The sequence below is a fragment of the Pieris rapae genome, chromosome 4 (genome assembly GCF_905147795.1).
Source record: "Pieris rapae chromosome 4, ilPieRapa1.1, whole genome shotgun sequence".
NCBI classification, from domain to species: domain Eukaryota; kingdom Metazoa; phylum Arthropoda; class Insecta; order Lepidoptera; family Pieridae; genus Pieris; species Pieris rapae.
Window position 1 is genome coordinate 4518957 of NC_059512.1, and position 24303 is coordinate 4543259.

Genomic DNA, 24303 nt, shown 5'->3' on the forward strand with positions numbered 1-24303 from the left:
TTTTTGTGGGACTTTAGCAACTAACTGAAATATTATATGATTTAAGTATTATGGTTATATCACTGGATTGCTATTTCTGCTGCGCACCATCTTCAATGGTATACAAATATCAGAAGAGGTATTTTATTACACTAACATCCACCCGCAGCCCTACCGCGTAGATTTCGTGTCTTTTGGAAGGTTTTTGCAACCTCTTGAACCATAAAATAAAATCTGTTTCGCTTAACCACAAAATGTTAACGATAATATGACTTAATTTTATAATAATGCAAACCATTGCAAATAGCATGTAAAATTTATTATTTTATTACATGCTATTTGCAATGGTTTTATTGACTGCCCTGACTTGTTATCGCTTTTACTATTTAAGACCCCTTCATCACCCAATACAAGGCAAATCCAATTATTCGAGATTCCTCGTTCTAAGACCAACTATTTACGAAACTCGGTTATGTATCGCATACCTACAGATTACAACATAAATTACCAGCAAATCGATATATTTAATGTGACTAAAAAATTCTTAAAAAAATATTTTAAAAAATTCAGGTAACTTTTACCAATAATGGCTTTGTTTGTTGTTTCATGTTGAATATATGTTTTGATTTACCGATCTCGATTCTGTGCTTTGTAAAACTGTTATGTTATGTTTCTGTTTATATGTGTATTCCGTTTTGGCTTTTGTGTGTAATGTAATTGTTTGGTTATTGTTTAATGTATTAGCTGTAGGAATACTTAAATAAATAAAATAAAATAAAAATAATAAGGAATAAAACTACAGGCTATAGTTCGCCGGGTGCCCTCCTAAAATACGGGCGTTATCACTAAAACTTCTCTACGACGTCTTATCTGTGTATGTATGTCGTCGATAATTAGCAATTATAATATAACAACCTACCAAACTCGTCTCCTACATAATACTGTTCAACTAGGGGTCTGCATGATATTTAGCTTTAGTACTTCACAATATTAAATAAATTAGCTAAATGAGGTACTGGCAATAGAATAATTATACAGTCAGTGTTGCAAAATGTGATCAAAAGCATATGCTTTTCTATTAAATGTGACAGTTTGTGAATTGTTGACAATTGTGAATCTAAGGAGAATTAAAAATTTTAAATGCGATCACACCATTTATCTCAGAAGTATTGACAATTGCCAAGTCTAAAATAAACTTTAATATTAAAAGCGTCGCAAGACTAATCGATAATGTGTTATTTTGATGATAATTTTTTAATGGTTGTGATGAATAAATCGTGACTCCGAAGACATAAGATTTACTTTAGTGATAATCAATTACCACAACTTCGTCCCACTATACCTCAAGACCTGGACTTCGCCTGTATACGGGACATTAACTAAGCCCATACATTTCGTGTCCAAAGCACTTTAATCTGATGGCCTACATACTGAACTAATTGAGCGGAATTCTATGTGCGTTTATTGTATGTCATCTGAACTCGTATAGTCGGAACTCTGAACTGCGTAACAAACGAATTCGTTACATAAATGTGCCAAGAATGATCTCTAGGTTATATATGGAGGGTACTACGTAACAAAGCCCTGTGAACTGATTTGAGATTAGAACACAGGCAACTAGTATAGAGAACTTCGTGAATTAATTAGACTGATATACAAAGAGATTATTTAAATATACATTTTACTAGTCAAATATATTATTTATATTGTGTTTTTAACAAATACTGACTTTTAATTCTAAATAAGATTACGCTGAAAATGTTAGGGCTTTAATCAAATATTTTGTTGTACAGTTATCTATTTAGATTTAGATAGACTATAGATAGGTACTATAGGAACACAATAGTACAATAGTAATAATATAGTACTTACAATATTATCTTAAATTTTATATTAGTAGAATACTTTAAAGTTTTATTCAGTTATAAAAAATGTAGTATTATAAGGGCGTATAGAATACCTTACCTACTGATAATACTAAATGTAGGTAAATATGTTTAATTTAGGTTAGTAGAAGTAAATATTAATCTCGATTTTTCCTTACATGCACTCTTAATGCAAAGAAGTGTTAATAAATAGTAGTTAAATTAATATTATCGTAACCAATATGCATTTAAAAAGCCTATAATTTAAATCAATGTTTTAATAATGCTGATTTTTTAAACCAGTAAACTTGGCCTTCTTTATACGCAAATATTACTTATAACCCGTAAAGTAATGGATATATAAAAGATCTAAGATATTTATAAGGCTAGGTAAAGCAAAATAATCATAGAAATTTAAGCATAAAACAAAAATCTACATAAAACGGTTACGATGTCTGTAATAATACTTCTCCAATTAAAAATGCAATTCCCTAATGGACATATAAAATTTAATTCTAACTCTCAACGGCTCGTTGATTTTTAAGTCTATATAATTTCCTCGTTACATAATTAACGTCTATTATAACAGTTGTGGTGAGTACGGGCAAGTTTGCGCTTAGTTTTCGTGTTTTCTTATTTCCGTTTCCTTTATCTTTAAATTATTACCTTTATCTTTACGTGGTAACGTTTAACATTTCGTGCTAAAAATGTAATTGACGATGAAACCTTCGTTTGAAGGATGAATTCACATTTATAATTTAATTTTTACACTGTGAGGGTAATGCCTATTTATTTATTTCTATATTAGGGTTTTTACAGACGATTGTCAGCAATGAAATGTCTATAGTGAAACTACTAACAATTTCCAATATATGAAATAGTTAACATTCTTGTATTTTATGATAAAATATGCTATATAAAATTAAGAGGATATTTTTTTAGCGCATATCTTCAATATTTGGTTATAAGTAGATCCCAAACTAGATTACTCGTATAAAATTTTATACATACACCAATGTTAGCAAGCATACTGTATCCGTATATATGAAATTCCTTATTGACATGTATAAAGGAATTATTAAAATGATTTAAGAGTTATTTAAAGTGATTCCTTTAATAAATTGCTTAAGTGGCGTGTATGACGTTAAAAACATTGTCGTGACTATAATCGCTGTTGTTTCAAATTGTATTATGTTTATTGCATTCTGATAATATTAATTGCTTAATATATATTGATAAAAATCTAGTGGCACTACAACTGTTATATTAGACTAAGCCATCTTTTATTATTTTTCTTTTAATGTTCGTAACCTGTCTCCTGAGTCAGAGAGTTGAGACACGAAGTATGACTATCGTGTGTCAAAACCCATTAAGTAAAAAATCTTCACATAAACACATTATTTACCTTTACCATACGAAGTGTTAACTGCCTACTAAAAACATATTGGTGCCGAGGTATTAACGCACAACAGGGTTGAGAACGTCATGACACTAGTTTATTTATACTTGTGTAGTTATATAATTAAATAAATCCAAACCAAGCTATAAATACGCAATAAAGAGAAATCGACATAAACCCATGGAGTGCAAATTGTACATATTATGAAATTCCCAATGTTCACTAATATTATTAAAGAATAATATCGAGATTGAAATCCAGTTAACAGCCAATACCCGAGAACTATAGATACTCGCTGCTAGAGGAGTCTTGCTAAACCTAATTTTCTTCGACGTCTTTTAGGGTGTAATGATTCATTCAATTCGACTACATTGAATTATCTCTGAGATCGCGCTCGTATCCTATTGGCGCTAACAATAATCAAATATTATGATGATTGTGTTTATAGAAATGAATATTATGACGAGGTTTCAATTTTTAACACTTAACTCTGCGGACGCATAAGATTTTATGCATAGATTTTAGAGCCCATGCGTGTGTATTAGCGTTAGTCTAACTCATGGTAATGTTCCTCGAAGGAAGCGCTGATTCATATAATTAGGCCTCGATTTTTCCCATCTGTCGCTTAGACTTATCTCAAACACTTGATATTCATGAAATAACTTGAGGTAGAAGTAAAAATTTCCGATTTTCTCAGCAGCAATAATTCTCTGTGATAAACGTAAAAACTTCTTAAGGCTTACATTTGTATTCCAGAATTTTTAAAATATTCCTTTAAATGCAAGGTATTTGTAGACAAAACTTTATTCAACATTTTCTTTTAAAACTATTTAATAACAATCTGCCATTGCATTGGATTTTTTGTGTACTTTGTGTAAGGTTTAGTTTTATTTGGCAAGTGTATAGAATTGTTCTATTTTCAAAATTAGTTATTACTAATATTAGGTCATCTATAATAAATTTTTAAATATATAGAACTTGATATGAATTTAAAGTGAAAATTTATTTTATATTAACAAAGAACTTTTCATTAATAAGTATTTGTAATACTTGTAAAATATGTTATCGGTTTGAATCTACGGCCATAATCAAATCGATCAAAATTTATCTAATCATATCTGTATAGATTCCAAAGTTCACATTTACTACGCATACGGTTTTCGTTTTCTTATTGTAGGTCTTAGTCAAGCCTTTATTCATTATATAAAATATGTGCGTTTGATTAGTGACTAGCAGGCGACTCACATCCATAACGTCGTATGTTCAGTCCCCGGCCGTGCACCAATGGACTTTCCGCCTATCTCTTTTCTTTGTCTAAAATTCAAGAAGACGAGATTTATTAATTATAATTAATTTAATTTCAGTTATAAAAACGTGAAGAAACATTTTTGGTTGTTATCTTAAAGGTGCCTCTCAAGCCTTTATACATTTCCGTATCTCGGAATATACATGAGAATCACAGATGCAAGTCGTTGAATCTCATTCAGGGGGATATATGCCAAATATTTTTCTTCGGCCGCCTATTGTGCCGTCTTCGGAAAATAAAGTGTACTTAGACATAATGTTTTTAAAGGTACTTGAAAATATATCGAGTTTATTTCTCTAAAACGTAAGGTTTTCTTGAATAGTTTTTACTTTTTGTAATTGTAATTCAACTGGCATTAGTAGGCTAAAACTATAGTCAGTTGAATTTGAATGCATTTTTCTTTTAGGAAAAATCCGATTTTGTGTTTATTGATTTATTCATTGCTGGGTTAGCCACGTAGCAAAAGTAGCAAATGCTAGGGGCCCCGCGAATTTGGGGGCCCCGTGCTCCAACGTCGGATACTTTAACGTAATAAAAAAATGTTAATTTATATAGCAGTGTAATATATCTTGCCTCACTTCCACTTAAAAATCTAAAACCCAATATCGTCACGTTAAATCGTAAAAATAAGTAGGTATTCCAAAAATTTTTTACCGTAATGTCTAATTTTACTCGATACATTTAGACTAGCATCTATACCACATCTACCTTTTAAGCGCTTTTTATTATTTTTAAAGAATGTCTTAATCATCTCACTTTGTTTAATATAGATTATGATTTGCTTAAATACATATGTCTAATTGAAAATGTTACTATCTCTATATTTGCCGTTATAAAAAAAAGTAAGTAATATAAGTAAAAAAGTTTGTAACGGTTTTGTTTTATTATACCCTAAACTTCAGAAGGGCCCCTTGATAGAATTTGCTTCAGGCCCCGCGCAGGCTTTGCCGGCACTGATTCAATTAGAAGAAACAAACCGATACGCCACTTAAGTAAAAACAAAAAGACGAAATAAAATATTAAATTGGAGTATTACAATAATGGCAGCAAAACGATAACAAGTTGACAATACAATATGAAACAGGTTACACATAAGACGATGAAATAAATACTAACAATACTAATTATCACTACATAGTATAAAACAAATTCGCTTTCTCTGTCCCTATGTCCCTTTGTATGCCTAAATCTTTGAAACTACGCAACGGATTTTGATGCGGTTTTTTTTAATAGATAAAGTGATTCAAGAAGGAAGGTTTATATGTATAATAACATCCATTAAATAGTGGGAAAGTACTGTTATTTTTGAGGTTTCTAATGTGATGTCGTAAATAATTAAATTTTTTCCGCTTACATTGCAAACCCTACGAGTTTTATCAAAATAATGTACTAAATATTGTACACATTGAAAAGGTCTACAGAAAAGTCATGGTGGTATATGTCTATCTCTTATGGATAACCCACAATAACTTTTTATTGTCATTTAATTTTTACGACGAAAGGAAATTTTATATAAAACGTTCACAGTTTTTATGTAGTGTATTTAGTATCAGCATTGCACCCGTGCGAAGCCGGAGCGGGTCGCTAGTAAAAAATATAACCCAGTAAGGTATTAGGAAAAGTAAAATAATTGTTTTAATTTATTCTTATAGCTTTTATGGTTATCATCTGAATCGATCCCAGGACATCTTACGAATATATATATAATAATAAGAAAATATAAACGCCACTTTTGTTTTAATCTAATGTAAAACCTTAAAATTGTAAGTCCATTTATTTACATGCATCTGTTGACATTAACGCACTGAAATTATATAAAGCTGTGCTCTGTATGTCTCTATACATTTTATAAAAGTCCGGACCCTTACTATATAAAGGAAGTAGTAGCCATTACGCCCAAATTCTTTAACCATCGTATGTCTGCGTGAATAATGAAACGAGCTATTTTCACCCTAAGAATATTTCGATACCTCCTAAGTATAATGAGTCAACTGACATTTTAGTAATTTTACAGGAGAGCCATTTTAAGGCAAATCGTTTATATTTTTGTGAAATTAAACTAATTCAGAATAAATTTAATGTTTTTATAATAAAGATTGAAAGCTCTTCCTTTGGTATAACATGAGTTTGCTGATTTTTGTTCTTAAATGCTATTTTATGTACATGACTTAGTATACACGGGCGGGACTCAATAGTAAAATGGTTTAACTACCAGTTATATTCATGTACGTTGTACATCAAAATCTATAGTTTACACCAACATATTATAGAATATGATTATCATTTAATTATTATCATCTTACTTTTGGTTAGTTTCGGGGTTTTTCGTCTCACTTAATAATAAAATATTGAAATTACATCACTTGACTCATTATACTAGGAAAGTAATTAGCTATGTTAGAATTTTAAACCTCAACGTATACTGGACTAATATAATTAATCGAGGCTTTTTAATTACTAATTTTATTTCTAATACCTTACGAAATTAATAAAAGCTAGGAAGAAGTAGACTCATTAACAAAAACAACGCATTTTTAAGAAATATAATGTATTTTTAGTTATAACTATTTCATTTTTTAACCTTTTTGTTAATATTATTTAGCCTTACTAAATGCTACAAGTTTAACAATGCAACTAAAACAAATTATCAATGTAGTATCATTAAAGTTTCATAAAAAGTAACAAACATCAATAAAAATAATAGGAACTAAAAATAGTAACTTACGTTAAACAATATTATTAAAAATAATATAAATGTATAACAAAAATATATAAAAAGTTTAGGACGCTCAAAGGATAGCTTTAAACCTTATGGTTTATCAAAATAAATGAAAATTTCAAAGATTTAAAGTATAAAAAATCAGTCTGAATCACTGTCATCTGCTCCATTAGAGTTTTTTGAAATCAAATTATTAAAAAAACAAATGATACTCCTCAGGAATCACCAGTGTCTTACAAAGATCCATGAAGTGTTTGTACTTATTTTGGTAAATAGGAATGGGTCTGATAAGCTAAAGAAATATTATCTATGTTAAAATTCAACTCTCTTCGATTTGGTGTAGCTTTAGGTTTTTTTATACAATCTATCTACTTGTAAGCATCATCTTGGTAACTCGTTTTATAAAATGTCCTAAATGGATTTTCTGCTTTAACAACTACTTCCGTGACTTTGTTTCAAGGCATTTTAGATCTATCATTAGTAGTGGTCCAGTTGTTATTATAAGTCCTTACTTTGATTTAAAGTCTTTTATTAAATCCTGAGACACTTCAATAACTTTGTATGGTTTTTCGTCGGATATGGCAAATTTAAAAGCTGTATTGTCTGTCTTTCAATTAAAGCATGTATACTGTCGCCTTCATTTTCAGTGTGACCCACTATTAGAAAGCGATGGCTAATATATATGTATACAGAACTTCGAACTAGCTCACAGATACATTAGGAAAACAATCCTATTTCTATATTGGCTTCCACGGTTGTCTGACCGAAACCGGTAATCTTTGACACCTTCACCCACCGTATCTTCTATAAACTTAAAAACACATATAGAAATGTCATTTGCACATCTCTTTGCTTTCTGTTGATGCCATGAAAAACAATAACCTTGTCGAGATCCTAGACTGAATATTGTGAGAAGATAAGTTTCCGTTTATAATAAAAAGTACTAACGTTCCCGTGAGGTACATTAAGACACTTTTGATGATCAAATGCTGCTATATCTTTTGTTTTCTAGCTTTCTCTTTTTCTTTTAAATGCTTTTCATGTTTTTATTTATCTGTCTGGGTAACTTGCTTGTTATTTTCATAAATGTGACATTGTTCACAAACACCTATTTTGGGTTTATGAAAACCTATATTGATATTTGTATTAACTGATATATCTCGATACTGTCTCACGGTAGTCGCTTTAGAAGACTTCCCAAGAACATAGTTTTGCAAACCGATATTTTTGTAGTCTCAATATTATCTCCTTGACTGCTTGGAAGAAACTTATGAAAGGAGCATATTAACTTAAGTTGCATGCGCCCTGGCTGTCATTCATCGTATACTGAGCCAAAATAAACTTGTATCAATGCGTCCCTTCTCACGCCCCGCGAACACTGATACAAAGTTATTTGGATCAGTATACAATGTACGATTTTAACAGTTGTTGAAATTGATTTAGTATACGTGAAATTATCTCGGTAACTATAGTTCTTTTTTAAAAAAAATTAACACTAACGTGAAGATCATGGTTAATTATGTACGTTTATATAAAAAAAAACAAATACCTAAATTTGTTAGTTGACTCAGTATACTTAGGAGGTATCGATTTGTCCATGCGTAAATAAGGTTTAGAGCTGTATGAAATGTTAAAAAGTTTATTTTAATGTTAATATTATTTCATGGTCTATATAATTTACAAGGAATTTTGAGACAAAGATAAAAGTTTGCAAAAATACTACTACGTCCGTTATTTTCTGAGAAGCAACAGATTTCAAATATCTCATATTTATCCACACAATAACCCTGACATACAAGAATCCTTCATACAATTCTAAGGGCTACATTTTCGCAAACAAAATGCCTAACAAAAACACTTAACCCAAACAAAATTGTGTCCTCATTCCGTCGGACTCCGTGTTCTTTATTGAAAATTCGACTATACACAAGAGAAAATAGAGTCGATTATCGAAAAGTTTACCTTTTTCTTTTGCAAGGTCTTTTTGGAAGCAGCGCGTCTAATGAGGCATATAGAATAAAAAAGCTGTATGTCTTTCGTTTCTTTAAGGCTTTGGGTGTCTTCAGGGCCATTTAATTTTAGACTGGCCACTCTTGTGCTGAAGGCATTTGTGAATATCGTTTGATAATCTAAGACCGCTTTTGGCGCTTAGAAAAGTGCGACTTTGTCTTTGGTGATTTTGAACTTTTTGCAAAATATTTTGACCTATTTGAGGACGTAATGTTTTTGTTGTATAGTATTAGTGAAACTTCTTTGTAAATGAATTATTACTAAGGTAAAAGCCCCAATAGATGAGCTTGTATCAGTATATGAACACTCCATGTATTTGTATATTTACACTATTTACACACTGTATACGTGTTAATTACAATGTATATAAATAAAAAAATTGCATTAATACACAAGACATTATGCGACAGAATTGCCATCTAAAGTTTTAATATGTAGAAGAAGAAAGTTTCAATTTAAAAAAAACTTTACAAGGTATATCTTCACAATCTTATATAGTATATGTATACAGAATGCTGTTTTGTTCTGACTAATATTATAGTATTATTTTTACTATGCATCATTGAATACCTTAGTTTAAATATATCATGAACCATTTAAGTTTTTGTTTTCCAAATTATGTAGGGCATACATTTATCGCAAAAAAATAAAGCACGCAAAAACAAAAAGCAATGTAAGTAACGTTCTGTCAGAAAAACGTAAATGAAAACCTTCGTAAAGTAACATTAAATAACTCTAAATTTTGTATGTAAATGGCACGCAAGGTTTTGTAGGTTACACTAATAGAGATTTCGAGACTATCAATCATAAGCAGAAACTGGTGCTTATGGAAATTTGTCTTATATTAGCAGTCATAAAAATGAACGCTATCTTTATACGAATAACGTAATTAATACTTTTATTTCGTCTAATAATTAAATTAACGCCAAATATTATGATAAGAGATTTCGTTTTAATGTTGTTTTCTTACATTACCTTGGCACGCTCCAAAAAAATGGCAGTCGCGTATTGAGATTCTATAAAATAATTTATACAATTCAATCTTAACCTTTATCAATATACTATTGTTTTATTATCAGTTGATTTTCATGCACACAAAAATGAGGCCATATTTTGTTTTTGTGCATTTCAGATTACTTGTGCAGAGTTAGTGTAAAAAAAATCCAACTATCTATGACATAAATTAAAACCCCTTGGCACAAACTAAGATAGTATAAACTAGTTAGAACCGGTGACATCGCACATCAATCCATCCGGCACCGGTTACCGTGACGTACGCCATTAATATCACAAAACATGGCGGATTTGTTTTGGCGCGCTGAAATACAATTAATTGATTCGCCGCACGCAATATGTCACGTGTTAGGGTTAGTAGTTGCAAAAATATATCGTAGGCTAAACCAAAATCTCTTAACCAATATTCAACAATTTTTGATGATTTTTTATGAAATAAATTTTTGATTCTGGTAACCCTACAAAGCCGGCTTACCCTTAATTTTGTATTCTAAACTAATAGTACAGAGGCGTACATTACGCACCGACTAATTGCGCTGACTCCACTGATTTACTACTAATTGCTTAGCTAATTTTAGGTCGTTGTACACGGTACAATTTAGACAACTTTGAATTTTACGTACATTTTGATATGACTTCTAGCTAATGCGGAAAATAATTATTTTTGTACAAAAATGTATATACAAGTATTTTATTACGTTTTCTTACACGATTGGAAATGAAAAATGACGATTATTATTACATTTGATATTTGAGATTCTATTTTAGCTCTTGAGCTAATCTCATTATATCTTCTTTAGCTTTAGGTGCTAGACAAAGAGTAGTAAAATCTTCAAAAATCTTCAGAAATAAATATTGGCATGACTAATATGGATCACTTGTGACGATTTTATTCGCACGTTCCTTGAAGTATGTAAATATATGTAAATATCTTATAATGATATAAGTTTGCATAAATTATTCCGTATCATACCTTTTATAAAGTTATTTTCAACTTTATAAAAGGTAATGATGAGAGTTAACTCAGTGATCTGTGAAACACATCACAGAGCAGCTTATAACTTTTACTTTACAATTTACCTTTGAAAGAACCTTTTTGCTTTTTGTAAGGAGTCAATGAATCGTAAGTAATTTGAATTACTTTTGGCATAAGCTTTTAGATTTAGCTTTAGAATTACCATACCATCATGAATTGATACAAAACAACAAATTAATTTAAAAACAACAATTATTGCATGGAATTAAGATAATGTAATATTTGTAGAGAAAGGAAAATCTACAAAAACTAAAAAGAGAATCCTCGGTCAGTCAAAATACTATTTAAATTATTTTTTTTAAATTGGTCGAGATGTTGTTTATATACTCAGCACTGGGAGACTGGTATATTGATTGTAATTCCAGATTGTAGATAGCACCATCTATAAGGGATATCGGCAGTTTTCTAATTTCTTCAAGTATATTTAATTCTATACAAGTTAAACGACTCATATAAATCAGAATTCTATAATTTACAACTTAATTTCATGCATTAACTCGTGACAAAAATGAGCTTTGTAAACAAAATCATTTGAGTGGCGTCGGGAAAGCGGCCATCTTAGCTAGACCATTCATTAACAATAATGTGTTTGCTGTGTAACGTTATTAAGCTCGTTCTGCTTTAATATGACGCTTTATTTACTCGGTAATTTTATTTTTTGCTTAGAATACCTTTACGCAAATTTTATATTTAAACTTCAGTGAAAATGTAGATAAAAATACAGACTACATTATCAGTGAGTCATTTAATACGACTCTCATTCCGGTTGTTATTTATAATTTAATTGTTAGCATTGAAAGGACTATGTCTATCTCTTACTAATAAGAAAATTGATGATGTGTTACCCATTCCCCAGCGTGAGGCAAAAGGGCTTTACATTCTTATCTATCTTTATTTCTCATACATTGTTAACGATATGTTTAGAATGTGAAATCTCACTAGTCAAGCTGAAGTTCTGTAAATAAATCAAATGTTTCTATATTTAACTTAAAAATATCAGCAAGAAAATAAATTTATTTCAAATTACAACAAGTCCCCCAATGCTTGATACCTTCATACCCAGTACGAATCTTTTTTCACTACTTTAGTGCAAGGGAAAAATAAAATCCTTTCACTACAACGTTATATTTTATAACATATTACACTAATAAAATTTTGCCTTGAGTTTTAATGACAATATTGGTTACAGACAGTAGACAAGTTGTAATAAATTACGACTTTGACAGTCTTAAAACGTTTTGCGGCAATTAAATTATTTTAATACTTTTTTCACACACGATTTGTTCATTTGAAGTTTAGTATTACTTTTTTATTATTTGAAAATAGAATGCCATGTTCAGCAAAGATTTTTATATTGCCGCTGTACATTTATTTGCATTAGCTGTGCTAATATGTATTTGTGTGTTCGTGTGCGATGTGTATCTTGACACCCTCGTGGTCACTAAGCAGGGTTGGATACGTGGTTTCAGAGCTAGTGATGGAAATTATGTCAAGTATATGGGTATACCATATGCAAGGGTTAGCAAAGAAAATCCTTTTGGTGTAAGTATTCTATACAAGATCTTTTGTTTATTTTTATAAAGACACATCCTGTCTTAAAACTGGAATATATGGATGGATGAAAGCATGATATGGGCAATTGTATCGACACGTTCTATTTTTTAAGTATAAAATGTAATATAAAAAATTAAATCTTCTTGAGGCGATTAAATAATATCACTAAAAAATTTAATCATTTTAGGAATCGATACCTTTTCCGAAATTAAAGGGAGTTTTCCAGGCAAATAATAACAAGATAATATGCCCACAAGTAGATATGCTATCACTGCAATATGTAGGAACACTAAACTGCCTTCATTTAAACGTATATGTTCCACACAATAAAGTATCAAAACCTGTTATGGTTTTTATTCATGGCGGAAGATTTGCGCTAGGATTTACTGGAACATTTCAAGCCACACACTTCCATGGACCAAGGTATTTCATGAAACACGATGTCATCTTAGTAACTATAAGCTATCGCCTTGGGCCATACGGTTTCTTTTGTTTAGATTCACCAGAAGTTCCGGGAAATCAAGGAATAAATGATATCATTAAAGCTTTAATGTGGGTAAAAGAGAACATACACGCATTTGGCGGAGATACCAATAAAATTACTGTATTTGGCCATAGTGCTGGTTCAATGATAACGGATTTGTTACTGTACACCAAAGCCGAGAAATACATAGATCAAGCTATTCTACAAAGTGGCACTGCTCACGCTGCTGATGTTTTGTGGAACGTAAATAATAGTGTTCCACTGATAATTTCTAAGCACTTGGGCCTTGAAACAAATGATTTAGAGGAGGCACTAAGTTTTTTGAAAAGTCGCTCAACACAAGACGTTGTTGTTGCTGCCAAAAATCTGTCAATAGAATTCAGACCATGTATTGAAAAAAGATTTGAAAACTATGATGGTTTAATTAACAAAGACCCTTTCAATACTAAGCCAAGCGTAAAGAATAAAAAAATAATTTTAGGACACACAACTGAGGAATATAATATGAAATTTCAGAAACCAATACAATATTTTAAGGAAAATGATGTTTTTGATAGTATGCTGGAATACGAGTTTGATTTCAATAACGAGAAAGGAAAAGAGGCAGTCTCATCAGTACGTCATTTTTATATTGGTGATAATGAAGTTAACGAAGATCTGAAATGGAAAATAGTTAACTTTACTTCGGACATCACATTTAATTACCCTGTATATAGAGATATGGATAAATTTATACAAAATGGCGCTGAAAAGGTACCTATTTTTGTTAACTATAGTGATTGCACTAAGAAATAAAACTATATTTCTGTCGGATATTATATTATAAATGATTAATTTTAGTACGCCTACTAGATTATTTTTTTATTTATCTTTTCAAAATCAATGTCGTACTACTATTTTTATTAATAATTTTTAACTTTAAATTTTGTAGGTCTACTATTACATATTTGCGTACACGAGCTCGTCAAATTTATATAAGAAACTATTGAATATATCCGTTGGAAGATCGATTCATGGGGATGAATTGGCATACCTTTTTGAAACCAACACAATCCCACCACTGTCTGCATCGGATATAATTATAATGGAAAGGATGACGACTATGTGGACGAATTTCGCAAAATACGGGTAAATTTTTACGAGTACTACCAATGTATATAAGTAGATATAAACGCAAATTAACTACATAGTAGCTATGATCAACAATAAACACTCGAAAGAAAGTTGACAAACTTATCTGAATAATGTATTATTTTTGCGATTATGTCCTTTATGGAAGCTATGAAGTTTGAATGAATTCAAATTCTAGTTTCTAAACGGTATTGTTGTAAAGGTAAATGTTTTGTAAGGGTTATAAAAATCGATATTTTTATTTAACTTTCAGGAATCCAACACCTAACAAAAGTGAAATGTTACCAGTACAATGGCTTCCAATAAGCAAATATAGTAGAAATTATCTCCTCATTGATCTAGACGAAGAAATGGGTAAAGATCTGTACAAAGATCGCATCGATTTCTGGGATACATTTTATAAAACCTACAAACAGTTTACGAGGCCGAATAAGACCTTTGTTAATTTATTATTATAAAAAACCAAATTTTCGTCTACGAAATATTAAAGAAGACTTGTCTCTGATTACACAAGTATTTTTATTTGTAAGTCATTTCATTTCAATATCTATTAAATTCGTTACAAAGTTCAATAAAAGCGAATTTATTAGATTTTTCTAATTCCACGAATTAAGTGCTTTACAGTGACTGTTTACAGTTTGATATTAGATTTACGCTAAAATATGACACTGTAATAAATACGAATTTTATTTAAATTTATTAAAATCGAATTCAGCATTAATTCAGGCAAAGTTAAATATACTATGGAATATGAATCTAGTATCACTTTAAAAGAGTTCATTTCAAAATCTTAAATGACCCAAATACGAAACACTACATCAAAACTAACAAATTACAGACATATCTTAAGCCGGCGAAATTCTTCATTTGCAGCCAAAAAGGCCAAAATTCCACAGTCGAAATAGCCTACCGGGCTATCAAATGTGGCATAGCGGTATAAATTAGCTATTTCATGTATTATGCAAAACGATGTCCCCTCATATAGTCATATCTCGGCACGGCAATGTTTTACCCTACTTAACCTGCTGATTAGCTGAACCTCACTAAACAGGCAATGAGGATGCATGTTAATATACGTCACATGTGTGACGACATCACTCGGGCATCATGTAATGTTTACGTAAGTCGCATTATTTTTAATTAACCTTTGAACCTGAGAATTTTCTCTCAGCACGCAACTTGACGCCTGTTTTGTCGCCTATTAAAACCTCACCTTTATATGTGAATCTTTCAGTCTTGTTATTTTATTTAGTTATTTTGATTTAATAAATATTGTATACACCGCTATATAGCTCCACTGGATTAATATTTTTAAATACGCAAAAAGGAATACGGTGTACAATATTTTAACCTAAACAAGTCTCTCCTCAATTAACTACGTACATGTATTAAGGTAATTATACTGCAACGACAATACGTAGGGATTTAGAGCATTAGGAACATAGTGGGGTCATCTTGTCCGGGGGTTAACAGGCGTCTGCTTAATATGGGCGCTTAATATCTTAATTGTTCTCCAAGATTTATTCGAGTTAAACTAAAATCATTATAATACAAAATTCTTTTAAAGATTTTAAATTCATTAATAAATTCTTAAGTTTGACTTCACCAAAGTGTACTTTAAATTAAATTTTGAACAGTATTCCCGATTTGTCCATCCATTCCAATCATAAGCTGATAACCTCATGGAAGTCATGGAATCTAGAGAGTATATAAAAAAAACAGAAGTATGACTTATGAAGTATCTATACCGGTAATTTCTGGCACCTGCACAGTATTATAATTAAGAGTGACCTATGTTATGAAGCGTATTTAGCGTGGATGTCGAATTTTATTGACTTAAGAATGATATGAATACACAAGCAACACTCAGAAGTACTTTAAAAGGACGGACCAATTTTAATCGGTTTATCGGCCCGAATTTAAAATGTACTAACCAAATAGTAAGTAGGAATTTTGGAACCTTTTTAAAAGATTAAAATATGTATGAAAGAACAACATAAATATGTTGATATAAAATTATATTTATCTTAACACGATACACTTATTACGATAATGTTAAAAAAATACATAAAATATTCTTTCTCCCCAATTCTTCCAAGATAGGTCCAAAGCAAGGTGTCATCACGCGCCAGTCCCGCGGGCACTACGAGCATTAATAATTCAGATGACACTCGCGAGTGAAATAGCCGTGATTTACGAGTGGAAATGTCAATTGCACTACTTTAGATTTGGTGTGGGACGTTCAGTTTTGAATTCTCTTCGATATTACTTTTGAGTAGCTGGATAGGAATTATTTTCCATAGTGTATTTATTTGTTCCGCTTATTGTTTGTTCTGTAGACTTGTTTCAACTAGATACATTTATTTAAGTTGTTGGTCTGAACACAGTAATAAGTAACCTAATAATAATTAATTGATCAATTAATAAAAAATACCAGAATATACACTGCAATTTAAAAAGGCAACATATTTTCTAAGATTAACCTACCGCTTAAATTCGCAGTTAATAAATATCCACCTCGAATATATAACATCAATTTTCAGAAGCATTTTCATTACAATAATTAATAATCTGTTTTTACGTTACTCTACCATAATGTATCGTTAATAAGTTCCATCGAGTTGAGTAATTCTATACCGCTATAACGAATATTTATTTAGCTTTAATTGGGAAAGCTATTAGTAAATCTGACGAGTCGTTTAAACCTTGTATAAGTCTCACCCTTCCATAATTGTTGCTTCTGACAATAGTAAAATTGTCCCTATAACATGTCAATGCATAATATATATAAATAACTATATAAGACTTTTTTGTACAGTTGCGGATGAATTCTATTACAAATCGAATCTTAATATAGTTCAGCATAACATATATCAGAGTATAAGATAGTATATGAGTGGTCATTTGAGTGGTCGTTATGGTGTGTTTAATTGATTTTTTTATTTTTGAAGAAAATTAACCGTTTGATTTACTTATATTTATATGGTGTGTATTATTGAATTATTAAGAAGTCTACAGAAGTTATATCTTGTATGCATAGGAAATAAGAAAATCAGCTTAATATATTACTTTTGTAGTAATTCAATCCTACCTCATTGGTGTTCCAGCGATGTCTTTGAGCAGCAAAATGTTCCGCTCGCGGCAAGCTTTCTAGGTTTTCCGGCAGCTTGATTGGTTCACCGTCTGAAAAAGAAGATAAGATAATTGTTATTAATATGACAGCTTCTCAAATATAGGATTTAACATGTTTAATTTCATAAGTGTAGTAATATCCTAATCGAGCGCAAATTGCCGATAATAATTTAATTTAATTTCAATAAATTGTTAATAAGTTTTATTACAAAAAGTTACAGCAGTTATTGCGAATTGTAATACAACAATATAACAGATGCCCATTTTAATTTCCTCGAAACGGATTTCATTTTATTTAAGTCTAAAGCAAATGTACATGGTCAAAAGTCCATAAATTATGTCGGAACAGCGACAAAGCGCAACCACGCCGTAAATATTCTAGAGTCTATTCGGTTAAAAAATAAAAGGCCCAGAAAGAATTACAAGAGGCTAAAAATGTGTCTCACACGTTATCTGGGAACCACGATTGGACAAAATTAGTGGGCACTCGAGCAAAAGCTTAGCTGGCGAAATTTCTTCCTTCTACACAAACGACCAATTTATTTCTCCGGCCCCTTAACTGAAAAACGAGGGAAAATCTTCTTAATTTCAACTGTATAAGAGCTTATATTTGGGCCCAGTTTAGAACATTAAATTGGAAACTACGTACACCGGACGGCGACGGAATTTCAACAAGTTGGTCCATAGATTATTGCAAATTTAAACTCGCTGCTGCACTCTCACTATCTCTAGGTGAGTAAGGTTAATTTTAGTGTATCAGGTTGGGAGAACTATTTGTCGTATATAAGGCAACTCCGCTAGCAGCGCAGACATTCTTGACGAATGTTGCCAAAAACCTCGTTTTCACCTCGTTCTCGACTTCCATTATTGTTTCCCCGGTGTTGAGATTGTAGTTATATAAATGGCAATTCTTAGATGTGTAAAAGGCAATTGTCTTTTTTTACACAATCATTATAACTTCATTATTCTAGTAGCTTTTGTTTGAGACGTTTACCATTTCTAAGCTGTTTGAATTTCCTTTTAAGTTATGTTTTATTGAACTTATAAAGCTTTTTACTTATTTGCATTATCTTAAAAAGAAGCTATACCGTAAAATAACCTATTATCTTTAATGATTTAGGTTCATTTATTTGAACAATAACGACTCGTTTGTAACGTGGCAAAAATTTCAGGGCCTATTGGTTGCAAACTTTTTCTCTTTAATATTTTTTCTATTATTGTAATAAACTTAGATGCAACTAAGTAGATACGAGATAAATAATTATGCAAAATAATTGTGATTTAACTAGTAACGTATGGTATCAGAACATTATCGGCTTTAACACAATCTTATCTGAAGCACGTCATCAAAACGGCCTGATTTAAAAACTGTGTCAATTTTGCGATTCAAGTTTTAATTGCTTTTTATTTGGTTATAGTTGCGCTCGACAAAATTATTAAATGTTTTTATTTATACAACACCTACGTACACTCCTTTGTTTTGCATGTGTTTTATACTTAAGTTTTTGACTAATAAAAATCTAAATCCAAAAGAGATTAGTGATAAGATTAGTTAGCTGTGTTCAAAATATCTTTTGAATTCATGTTCATGCTGTTTTATTGGCAAAAGCAAGGATTTTTAAATGCAAAACATTTATAATATATTTATATATCTACATACTTATTAATACAAATATTTTATCGTTAAACTTTAAACACCTTATTTATGAATAAACATGAAATACTCTTAATATTCTAGTTGTTATTAGCCATGACGACTAACGCAGCGGAAACGTCAGTTATTTAGGAATACGACAGAAATATAAAATTAAATTTATTTTGATTAACAAAAATCAAAGTACTTCTAAGTACTAATTACGCTCAAAAACTTCGCAAAGGCAAAGTAAAAAGACAAAATGGAGTCAAAAATCAGACACAAAAGATATATTATTCGTAACTCGACGTCGGTACTAGGTACATAACTAATGACCCACTACTCCTAACGAACAAGCGAAACTTCTTTGTAGCCACCCCTACGAGTAGGGTTGTCGCAATTTAGACAGCATACATTTTGCATTTTATGGAGTTAGACTATTTACTGTATGCAAATGGATTTCCTTCAAAAGAGAACAAGACTCTAGTTAATGACAAGGAAAGGGCATTTTCAAATGTAAAACAATAATTCAAAAATCGACATTGCAAATTTAATGGTTTTAGTAAGCTACTTGTTATTTTTAACCTGAAGCTTAAGAATAGGCGACGTCAAAATTATGAGTACCACGGCTAATTTATAGAAATACTTCATGTCAGTCACATAAAAATAATCTTCTTTATTGAAACGAGTCGTACCCTACACCTTAAAGTATGTTCTACAGTTTTCAAAGACAAAACTAATATATAATTTATATAACAATAAATTATAATTAAAAGGAATTCGGCCTATGTATGTTTTTGGTTGTGTTAGTTTTTTTATGTAGTGTACCAAGCTTATGACATGTTCCAATCTATTTGGAAAATATGGCTGATAATAATATATGTAATATATGCAATATATATTTTACTAGCGGATCCGACAGACGTTGTCCTGTCTACACGTCTTTAATTTCAAAATTTCAATTTTTAATAAGCCATTTTGATGAAAATTATTATTCAAATGTTATGACAATATCTAACGATCCAGCACATGGTCACACACGATATAACACAATGATAACAAAACTTTTTTAAATTTCGGGACAGACTAAAATTAAAATTCGAATATTATTTAAAATTTGACACTGCGATGGTATGTCGGATCCAATGTAAAACATTCCAAAATCAACAACAACTAATAAATTGAAAATTAATTAAAAAAACATTGTCCAGCGGACAAAATTGTGAATCTAAACCATTCCCAGATCCCCTTGAACACATACAAAAAATTTCGTCTTAATCGGTCCAGTCGTTTAGGAGGAGTTCAGTCACATACACACGCACACAAGAAATATATATATATTAAGATATCATATCTTCATTCAAAATTTATTTTCTTTATTTTTGCAACCCTGTAAAACTCTCAAGCCGTCCTTTGTTCTACTGGCCTTAACACGAGTCGATTTGGAGGGTTCAGGGTGTGGACAAATTATTTTTATTTTTTCACATCTGGGTCCATGTTATATCGACCATTATATTGTAACTTCTTCTTTTGCAAACCGCAAACAAATATTAGTGGTACAATTAGTATTATTACTAATAAAACACGTGGTTAATACAGCTAGGTATGATGTTACAACATAAGTACCTACTAAAGTACTTTTCATATATTTTGTGACCTATATTTATAATTGTTATGAACTTAATCCATACAAATTTGAACGATTAAAAAACTTATTTCTCATAACAAAATGATATTTTGTTCAACAGACAGCCGTCTTAATTTTAGTCTTCCGGTCTTATTCTGATTCCAGGTCTTAGTCTATCAGTAATGCCCTTTTCAGTTGAAGAAACACGCTAAGATTCCAAAGTGTATACATATAAAATACCCTCATACTTATTAGACCTGTTCAAATAATTTGTACGCGGCTTCGGAAACATAAGAAAGAAGTTTGGTACTGGGTACTTGACTCTTGGTCTCCCAATTGAATATTTAAATGACTTTTTGAACCTAATTTAAGCAGAATGCTATTTATAGAATGAAATTATATTAATTAGATGCGTTTGACTTATGTCAGGGATCTAGATTAGAAAAGTAGAAATGGAAATGGTAATTAATATACATAAAACAAACTTCAAGTATTTGTTAAAAATTTATTGTTCATTTTATTTCATACTTATTGACTCTTATAAATGGAATTGTACAGATTTATCAGCTTCATTTCAACTAGTATAAAGTATCAAATAACTGAAAAAATTAAAGCCAACACGATTACTATTTCTATATCGCCAGCCTTAACAAAGCTGATAAAATAGAACGTAAACAATTAAAAAGTCTGATATAAACATAATATTAAATAAGTAGATAAAGCAGTCTCTCCGAAATATAAAGGCCAATAGATTTAAATATTTCACTTCATCAATACAATAATAGCTTCTCTTATAAATAAATATACCGAAACATCGAAATAAGTAGGATCTACGACTTACATAATTTTCTACTAGTTTATACCATACAATTTTATCGCTTACTGTAAAGATGTCTTCACAAATCTAATCAATAAATATAGCCACTTGACATTAAAAAATGCTTGTAATTACTACGCTATAAATTAATCGTTACTCGTCACATTTTAACTTGCATTTAACGCTCAAGGTGAAATAATTGTCTTTTATCTAATAATTATTAAATTATTATCTTTAGTAAATTATAGCTTTATATTTTTACTACCTTATAAGAAAATAAATACAGATATTTTACTACAATAGAAAATGTTTTACCAATATACCTTATACAAGCGACTGTTAGTAAAATATTTAAACTATTTGAAATATCATTGAAAACTCTTATATAATGTTTGTTTGAACTTAGGTTTATTATACATAGTCATCGTTCACTATAAAATCTACCTATCACGTAATTAATGATACAGCAGTTTTTATGCCTTACCACTTACACAACTATACAACAGATTTTCTTCATATAAACCACTTATTCATTATTTATTTATTTATTTATAAAATATAAACTTAACTATTGTATTTGCGTTTTCTTTCTAATTTACTGCACTTTCTTCTTCCCCTTAGGTATAAACAAAGCGATTGATTTCTGTAATAACTCTGTAAATATCATAGTCCCAATAAAGACTAGTAAAGTACCGAGCCAATGTCCCAATGTGAAGGGATTTTTGAAATACAGAATAGAAAATATAAGTGATACGAACTTTCGTAGTGTAACCGTCAAAGTCACAACTAGGGATGCACATTCCGTTGTCAATACATACACGGCGCTTATACACAGACCTTGTGTTAGCACATACAAAATTAGCCACAGGACTTGGCGCGGTAGAGTAAATCCAAGGAAATCCACAACTGGTGTATCTAATGCTATGCTGACATGGTTAGTCAAATTAGTAGCTGTCGGTAGCCAAAATACCAATGGCAGTAAATGCGTGTAGTATAACGCCTCCCACGGATGTTTGCCGAATTTGGAATACAGGGATTCTTGGAAGATACCCATTCTTGCTGATACGAATAGAGCGAAGGTCAAAATTCCTATTCCCAAACACCACCAGAGCCAATCAATGAATTTTAATTTCTCCTCTTCGGCAGCGTCTTCGTGCGTTTCTCTAGGTGCTTTTACATCTCCGCTCGATTGTATTGTGCATATGGCAATACCAGCGGATATCATGAATATAGCTAAGTATTTTAATACTGGGTAGCGTTTCTTCAAGATCCAGACGCCCATAGCCATATTTGCCATCAGGGAACCGGCTCGGAATATCATATGTAGTGGCATAGATATGTTAAAATCAAACGCGTAATTGTTGGCAACACTGCTTGTCCAGAAGAATCCTACTAATAGCAAGTATTGTTTGAATGGTATATTTCGTTTAGCTGTACCGAATTTTCCGACGGTACAGAAACCAATAGAAGCTATAAATAAGAATTGTAGGAATGTTGCCAGATTTCCCGCGCCTGGGTCTTCCTTAACGACCAATTCCAAAAACACAACATTGGAACAACATCCCACAAACACCATACAAATGGCTAATGCAGCTTTCAGCTTCATTGTGATTCTGAAAAAATAAAAAAAGTTATTCCGATACCGGGAATCGAACCCGAGCCTCCTGGGTGAGAGCCAGGTATCCTAGCCACTAGACCATATCGGATGATATGGAAATGGTTAAATATAAAGTTTATAACATGAAGTTAAAATGAAAACGAAGCATTCTTAAAAATAATATAATAATTAACTCATAGTTATATATGTTATAACTTTATTTATATTAATAAAATGAAAATATCTTATAAAATTGTTACGAAACATCACATTGATCCATGTAAATTTTACGGTTAGCAACAGCTACTCTAATAAGTACTGAATAATAATTAATCGTGTCAAAAGCCATAATATAGCAAGTTGTAAAAGCGTTTAATACGTAATGGTAATAAAATACTTACAATTTTAGCACTCTGTCTCAAACACAAAAAATAAACACGGGAATTACGGAACTAAACACATTCTGACAAGCGGTACACGTTTGACAGCGACAGACCAAAGTCGCTGCATGAGGTAAAACGTTTCTTGATTGGCCGAGCCGGCGGCCCTGGCCTCGAACGATAACACGCATGCGTAGATAATAACTCGTCTTTTACTATTTTGTTCACTTCTAGATGGCGCTTTTACAAATTTATTAGATTCCAAGGTGAAGTCACGTACATTGATAATATTGCTTAAACTGTGTTATTCTAAGAAACAATTTGAGTATATTTGTTTATGTAAATTAAGATTTGTATAATATTAATAAATGACGCCCGCGTTGTTATTACTTTCTTTCTGACGAACAGCGCTTCTATCTTGAAAAGCTGGAAAGAATGTCGTAATTTAAATTGCATCTATTGTATTGCTGAATGTAAGCTTTCATTCTTCCACAGTATGTCACACCTAATGAGTGTTTGCTCGGCAAACTGTTCCACTGACTTCAATCTTCAAATTAAAAACTAAAAATAATAACCCGGTATAATGACCCAGTTGTGATTTTTACCATTGCTGTTGTTCA

At 30.9% G+C, this 24303-nt stretch overlaps 3 protein-coding genes and 1 non-coding gene across 5 annotated transcripts in view; 1 reads left to right on the top strand and 3 right to left on the bottom strand.

Moving 5' to 3' along the window:
• Window positions 1-24303, bottom strand: part of LOC110992935 (calmodulin-binding transcription activator 2) — a 146685-nt gene that overhangs the window by 79541 nt on the left and 42841 nt on the right. For both annotated transcript variants that reach the window (XM_022258940.2, XM_045627916.1), the window contains exon 3: window positions 17589-17680. The gene's annotated coding sequence lies outside the window, so the exon portion shown is untranslated. The remainder of the gene's footprint in view (window positions 1-17588; window positions 17681-24303) is intronic.
• Window positions 12627-15005, top strand: LOC110992766 (juvenile hormone esterase-like). Its single transcript, XM_022258723.2, has 4 exons — window positions 12627-12870; window positions 13070-14119; window positions 14298-14494; window positions 14751-15005. The coding sequence occupies exons 1-4, from the start codon at window positions 12661-12663 to the stop codon at window positions 14953-14955; spliced, it is 1662 nt and encodes a 553-aa protein (XP_022114415.2). The 5' UTR covers window positions 12627-12660; the 3' UTR covers window positions 14956-15005.
• LOC110992927 (UDP-xylose and UDP-N-acetylglucosamine transporter) lies at window positions 21381-23840 on the bottom strand. Its single transcript, XM_022258928.2, has 2 exons — window positions 23705-23840; window positions 21381-23319 (listed from the first exon to the last, which is right to left on the bottom strand). Exon 2 carries the CDS (start codon window positions 23310-23312, stop codon window positions 22302-22304), a length of 1011 nt encoding a protein of 336 aa, XP_022114620.2. The 5' UTR covers window positions 23313-23319; window positions 23705-23840; the 3' UTR covers window positions 21381-22301.
• On the bottom strand, window positions 23341-23412 carry Trnae-cuc. The gene has a single exon. It is a non-coding gene; the product is annotated as a tRNA-Glu (tRNA).

What these genes read in the sequence shown, in the direction of transcription:
- LOC110992927 (XM_022258928.2), bottom strand. Translation starts at nt 23,312, where the DNA reads ATGAAGCTGAAAGCTGCATTAGCCATTTGTATGGTGTTTGTGGGATGT.
- LOC110992766 (XM_022258723.2), top strand. Translation starts at nt 12,661, where the DNA reads ATGTTCAGCAAAGATTTTTATATTGCCGCTGTACATTTATTTGCATTA. An exon ending in TACAAAATGGCGCTGAAAAG is followed by an intron (nt 14,120 to 14,297) that starts GTACCTATTTTT and finishes TAAATTTTGTAG; the next exon opens with GTCTACTATTACATATTTGC. An exon ending in ACGAATTTCGCAAAATACGG is followed by an intron (nt 14,495 to 14,750) that starts GTAAATTTTTAC and finishes TTTAACTTTCAG; the next exon opens with GAATCCAACACCTAACAAAA.